General features: G+C 30.1%; 1 protein-coding gene across 1 annotated transcript in view; it reads right to left on the bottom strand.

The window, feature by feature from the left end:
• The window catches only part of LOC106692440 (pancreatic triacylglycerol lipase), a gene marked incomplete at its 5' end in the record, with an annotated part of 34,292 nt that overhangs the window by 3,830 nt on the left and 23,140 nt on the right, over window positions 1-7,322 (bottom strand). Inside the window, 5 exon segments of the mRNA XM_014438389.3 lie at window positions 1,196-1,355; window positions 1,629-1,817; window positions 3,283-3,522; window positions 4,154-4,305; window positions 4,374-4,476. Of these exon segments, the coding sequence (XP_014293875.1) occupies window positions 1,196-1,355; window positions 1,629-1,817; window positions 3,283-3,522; window positions 4,154-4,305; window positions 4,374-4,476 (844 nt within the window).

The raw sequence follows: 7,322 nt of genomic DNA, 5'->3' as shown, positions 1-7,322 counted from the left end.
TCTCATATCTTTGTTATATCTTAGGTTCAAATGAAAAGCTTTAATAATAAATAGATGGTAAAATTTTATAACATTTTAGACTCTTTATCTCAGGGTGGGTTTCTAGGCAATCAGAACACTTATTTTTAATAACACTTAATTAAATTAATATCTACTTTTAAAATTTATTTAATTTAAGTTAGAAAAAACTAACCAACTTCATAGAATCTTCTTTTGATTATTTTCTCAACAAAATAACACTGACTGTTGGCAATCTTTCATTAAACAAACCCTAACGAAACAAAGCCTAGTCCTCCAACAGTTTTTTACTCACTTCTCATCCACCGAACGGTGTTGTTTGGCAATCCAAACTAGGAATTTCTTATTCTTCTTGGGTGACTCTTCGATGTCAATTGTGCAATTGATAAAGACTCTCATTAATCTGAAGAAACCATTAGTCGAATATCTTTGATGATTTTTAAACTTAATTTGAGTAATGGTTTATTTTCTATTTTGTTTAAAAAAAAAAGTTATAAAAACCATAAGGTTTGGGAATTTTGAAGTAAGAAGTTATTTTTAAATAATTAAGACAAAGGAAAAAGATTCAATCAAAGGATTATCAGGTGAAGGAAGAAAACTTGGTTTTTGATGATTTTTTGCTTAGGTACAGGCGGTGAATGATGTTTCCTGGATGAGGAGGTCCTCAGCATCTTTTGTCTAGCTCAAGGGTTGACATTTTGAAGAAGAAGACATCAAAGAGTAACCCAAGAAGATTAAGAGACTCTTTGTTTTGGATCGTCAGTGAATGAGATAATTGAAAACATTTAGAGAACAAATGCTTTGTTAACAGTTAGTTTACAGCAAGTGTTAGTTTGTTGGAAAAGAAGAAAAATAAAACATCTGTCATCCTAGAAGATTATATAAATTGGTTAGTTTCGCTCTACCTAAAATTAAATATAGTTGTAAAAGTAGATATAATATTGATAAAAAATTGCCTGTTCTGATGGCTTAGAAACCCGCCCTGAGATTAAGAGTCTATTATGTTACAAAATTTAAATAAAATTCTCCTATTTGTTTAATATTATAGCCTTCCATTTGAACCCAAGCTATATTTAAGATATGAGATTAAGTTAAAATTATAAAATTTCCCTTTATTTTTTTATAAATAATTATTGAATATCACAATGCATAGTAAATGCATACATTGGTAACTTACTTGGTGTCGACATGATAGCCCATCAACCATTTAACATTTTCAGGTTTGCAAGAACCTTCGATATGTAAGTACCTGGTAGTACAGCCCCAGAACCCAACCTCAGTGTTAATAGATTCATTATAGTACATAGGTGCTCTAGCATGAGAGCAACCAATTTTATCTAAAAAAAAATAAAATAAATAAATAAAAATATATTTTATCTATTACATTTGATCATATATTATAAACTTGAAATTAATTTTTACATAGTAACACTTTTGATATTCACTTTTTAATTGGGCAGACAAAATTTCATTCATGTAAACATGACATTTCAAAATAAAGTCACAAATAGAGATTAATTAATAATTTATCAACAATAGGACTAATAATTATTTGGATGTTTAATAAAAGTTAGGCTAAAATATCAATAAATAAGTAATAAACTTCCAACCTAAGACAGTACTGCCACAGCCTGGTTGAATGACACCGCCATTTACAAAGAAGTCGACATGACCTAGAGTTAGGAAGTGACCCTCAATGAAGGCATTTGTATGCACCACATCCACAAATATTCCGTCATTCTTGCGCAGTCTCCTTTGTGAAAAATAGCCCCAGAACAGTGGCAGCGCTGGGTCTAAACCTGCAAACATAATTAAAAATCATCTAATGTTGTTATATATGGATACATCATTCTCATCTTCTGGACTTGCTTGGACATAGGAATTAAAACTTACAAGGTGAGCTCAGTGGGTTCACAATTTTCATATTATCCAATGGGCAATGCAAGCAATAAAATGGTCAATGCATGGGCTCTGTGCTTCCTGGGGATCCAGTGGCCCATGAGAAAAATAATTTGAAGTAGTTTTAATTTGTTTTCTAAAGATTTTAGAATTACTTTTAAAAAACAAAAAAAATGCCAAATAAGCTTATAAGGCACATAATTATGTTTCCTCAAAAAATAAATCATAATTACACCTATCAACATCAACAACTTCCCTCAGCATTATTCATTCGGCAATGTTTTCATATAATTTCAGAAACCATTCCAAATTAACTACATATACTTTCACTGTTTATATTGGCAACATGGATTACTTTCAGTCAGTAGCATAACTAATATTGGCTTGATCCCAATACAAAAGTTTTTTCTGTATGTCTCACTCCTAAATATTTATGAACTTGTGCTCCAACCTAAGCTAAACACTTATATTATAATTATTCAAATAATTCTTCTGAAGTGAAAGGATGAAATAATGAATTTTGATCAAAATGCTCACTGTAAATAATATAAAACTTTTAAAAACAATTTTCCCGATTCTGGAAGGTTTGCCTTAATATATTCTCCTTCTCAAAATTAAAGTTATGTGAAATCATTCCTTACTTGTTATATCTTTATTTCTTTTATTATTTCATACAACGTTTTGACTCTTTCCCATCATGTGGATCATAATAACTTATCTGTAGTTACATTGTCTATTAATTTATCCATATGTTTTATATTTTGTCACTAATTAAAAATGATTTATATACGAATAAATCAATGGACAATGAATCTAGAGAAAAATTCTTACGATCCTGTTCAAGGGAGAAAGAGTCTTGTTATTTATGTCCCTAATTTTATTTAATTTTGAAGTATAAACAATAAAGAAGGAAAAAATTTGAAAAAAATGTTTGAAAATGGTCAAACTTAAAAAGGCCAAAAAGTTACTAGAATGACAAAAAAAATATATATATATGTTTAAAATAAAATTAATAAAAACATTTATTCTTATATAACTTTTATTTTTTATAATGTGGATTTAATGAGATCCTGAGAAGATTTTTCTCCTCAAGTTAATAATTTAAAAATTAATCTTTGTAAAAAAGGAAAAAAAAAATAATAAAGATGATTGCAATAATATTTGTATGTTGATCTTTGGCTTGTCAGTTTTAGTAAGTTCAATTTTGAATCCTCACTGCTGCCATAACCCATTTATGTATGCCTCTAGATATACACTTATTTTATACTTATCTACTTCTATAATAAATACTACCATACAGTAATAAATTTCAATAAAAATACTTTAAAATTCAATCTTAACTACTTGAAAACTAAAATGGTTGACCTGTTATCCTCGGTATCTTGTACGGTGCTAAGTAGTCTGCCGCTGCAGCTGGGACGTGCCCCCCAAGACTGAAGCCGATGACATGAAGTCCTGAGGAAGGCCTATTCATCGAGGTTATCAGATCTGAAAGGCACCCACCTGCGTAGCGAATGTTGTAGACGGATGTGAAATAGCAACCTCCAGGAACTAGCTTAGACCAATCCATCATGACCACCAACATGTCACTGTTTCTCAATAATTCTGTGGCATTATTTATTATGTTACAAGAAGTAAAAAAAGCAAAATATTATATAATATCCAATTAGCTTAATATTTTGATTAAATTGAATGGTTTAGGATTTACTTGGTGATTTAGGTTTGATGGATCACAATTAACCATCAGATTTTTCACCAATTAAGGATATTCAATTCATAGAGCCTATGCAGGCCCCAGGAGGGTTCATGAACAAACAGGGTTCACTCACAGCAATAATGAGAGAATATGTAATCTGTTACAGCTGGATTCGGGGCCTTACTAACTGACCAGCCCTACTCCCTGGTTGATTTACTAGGTATCAAATAAATACTTATCTCATTTTTACTACTGTAAAGTAATTGTAATTTTCTTTTAGAAATTTAAGAGATCATTTGCTCACGTGCACAATTGGAATAACTGCCACTTGTCAACACTGGACACTTGTAATTGAGTTTTGCTCAAAATTTTTCGATTGTAATATTAACTATATTTGAGAACATTTACTGGATATAATTTCAAACCAATTGCTTATGTGAATTATATAAAGTACAGTTAATTAAACTCCATCCAATTAAATTACTTGTTGCATTCTGAGTTCACTCATTCATATTAAATAAACACAATTATTATAGATACCATTCTTGATGTTAACAAGTAGGAATGACCTGCTTGAGTCTGCATAACCATGTATCAAGATGGCAATGGATGCATTCTGCTTGTAACCAGCATCTGTGATGTTGCTGGTTCCAAATGCAACATGCACTGGGCGTCCAGTCTCCTTGTCATTCCTGTTACGACAAAGGTTTTATAAAATCGATCAAGATATTGATATCAATTGAAATTGATAAAAAATTACCTGCCATAGATTTGAAAGGAGACCCAATCATCACCAGTACAAAGTCCAGATTTTTGTGGACATTTCCGACCTGCAACAATTCTTTCGTATCCTGACACAAACCCTGAAGATTGAACAATACATATTAGTGATAAGAAAAACTAAATCAACGCAAATAATTACACAACTTTTTATTATATTGATAATAACTTATAAAGGTTTAGATACATGAACATGATGGTAATATTGTTAAAATAAAATAAATCTTATCTAGTTTAAGTCTCAAAACACTCTTTATTTCTTTAAAAGGCTAACATTTCGGCCAATTTCGCTATTCTCAAGAAAAATCTTAAATATAAATTTATAATCACATCAATAATTTCAAGACTTGTGGCATACAATTCTGCCCAAGTCACAAATTTCAGTCAAAATTACCTTATTTTGTCACTCTTCACATTAACATTAAAACTTTTAATTACAATCAATTTACACGATAACAAAGTTTGAATCCAGTTTTAATGGAATTGACGCAGATTCGGAAGGTGTTATTTAATATATATACTACCATTTATACCATTTTTAATAGGTGTATATATATATGATTAGGAATAAGAAAAATATATTACCTATTCTTTTTAATTCATTGAAAATTAAAAAACATATTGATGATTTCAGTTAAGTAGGTTAAAAAAATTAAAAAACAAAACAAAGCATAATTAAATCAAATACCATTTTTCCAAGAAATTAAAAATTAAAAAATTTTCATCTTGATTTTATTTTTATTAAATTTATTTATTGATATTCACAACTGTAAATAAAATACATCAAGTAAATTTGAGGAAATCATAATGGTATGGTACATGCATGTAGAGAAACTACCCAATGGTAGCACTCTAAAAACATTTTTACAATATAAGGTCTTGAGGCCATCTTCTTTTGAGAAACCTCAGAGGATTTCCCGGAATAAAAGAGGAAGCAAGATTAGAAACTAATGGGCTTCAGTGGTTAGGGAGTTTATAATGGAAGGATTGATATCTGGTTTGGGCTAGATCGGTTGCAAATGGATCATTAAGGTCTTTGTGGATAATTTTATTTGTGACAAAGTAGAGAGCATTTAGGATTTTATGAAGGATTTTGGATTGGATACGAGAGGAATTCGATGGTTTAGTGGAGCCCCAAAGCTCAACTCTGTATGTCCAGATAGGTCTTATAATTGTCATGAATACATATCAGTCTTTTATAATGAATTGGAAGTTTGTCTAGTAAGTGCTGTAATAGCCAAAATCGACATGCAGTTTCCTATCTTTTCAGTCTTGTGTGAGGATTCCAGGTTAGTCGTTGTATTTGGAGCTATACCTAAACCTTCCAATTCCTCTCGTATTCAATCCTTACAATTCAAAATCCTTCGTAAAATCCTCAATGCTCCTTACTTTGTCACAAATAAAACCATCCATAAAGACCTAAATGTTGCTTATGTAACCGATCTAGCCATCATAAACTCCCAAACCCACTAGTTAACCTTGCTTCCTCTTCCATTCCTGGCAATCCTCCGAGGCACCTAAAAAGAAGATGGCCTCGTGCCCTTATATTGTAAAATGTTTTTAGAGTTCTACTACTGGGTAGTTTCTCTGCATGCTGTATCATATCATTATGATCTTACTTCAAATTTGCTTGTTGTATTTTATATACAGTTGTAAATGTCGATAAATAAATAAATGAAAAAAATGTGTTGTCATAGCCACGTACAAAACCTTCCACTGAAAGCTATCAGACATTTGGCGTAATTATCGTATGTATACTGCGAATGTAATGAGAAAAATCATTTTTGTTTACAAGCGGATGGGGGAGTTTAGAACAATTGGAGCTCATGAACTAGAATTAGTTGGTTATATTCTGTACTAGCCAGAGTTGGGCACTAGCTTGCTAATATTTAGTTAACTAAGGACAAACTAATTGCTAAAAAGTTGTCAGAATTAGTTACACTAAAAAACTGTAACTAATTTAGTTATTTACTGTTAGCTACCGCTAAATCTTACAACTAAATTAGTTGTTAGTTGAAATGGACAACTAAAAACTATTTTAGCTAAATGATAACCAAAACTAATTAAAATTTCATAAGCTGTTGAAGAAAACTGATAACTAGGGATAGGATTTTTATGTTTTCACATATTTTTACCTGACCATGATATCTGCGATTCCTTACTAACTAAAGATGTTTCAAGACATTTATGGCCAAAATAAGCCATTTTTATTTCACAAATTCTTAAATATTTGATATTTTTTACATATTTTGTTGTAAATCACATATTTTCAGAAATATTTGTTATTTTTAACATATCTTTAGGTATTTTGTCCTGAATCACATATTTCCTTAAATTATCTGTTCAATTGTAAATACATTTTTCGCAGCAACTACGTAAAATTCAAGAGAACGCACGAACCTTAAAGGTGAAATTTATGATTTATTATAAATAGTGCGTAAAAATTCTATATCTTCATCTTTGAACACAAATTAAAAGCAGTGGCAATAATAAATTTTCACAGAGAATTACATCAGGAATTTCTCAGAATCAATTAAAAAGAGTAAAGGTCTTATTCCTGTAGCATTTCCCTAGAATTTGTTTGTTTACTCCTCAATCCATTTCTCTGTTTCCCCCCTTCCTATGTTCCTTTCTCATCTTAGTCTTGTTTCACTCCTGAGTCAGCATTTAGACCTTTTAGAGTTAAATTGATTTTGATTGTGTTATAACATTATTTTAGCATGCCTCGAATTACGTCAAAGTCAAAGGTAATTTTCTAAAGTTTTTTTTTTTCTTTTTAATAAGGATTATTCTTTATTTCTATTTATAATTTGTTCATAATTCGTTCTGAGTAATTATTAATCAATTAGTTTAATTACAATTACTAATTAATGTCTTGTTATTGAACTGCTATGTTTTCTCTAAGTACATTTTTTTGTACATATTTTAA

Source organism: Halyomorpha halys, unplaced genomic scaffold, assembly GCF_000696795.3.
Source record: "Halyomorpha halys isolate HHAL.00 unplaced genomic scaffold, Hhal_1.1 Scaffold56.1, whole genome shotgun sequence".
In the NCBI taxonomy this organism is placed as follows: domain Eukaryota; kingdom Metazoa; phylum Arthropoda; class Insecta; order Hemiptera; family Pentatomidae; genus Halyomorpha; species Halyomorpha halys.
The sequence above is the reverse complement of the archived record's forward strand: the minus strand, read 5'-3'. Positions and strand labels throughout refer to the sequence as shown.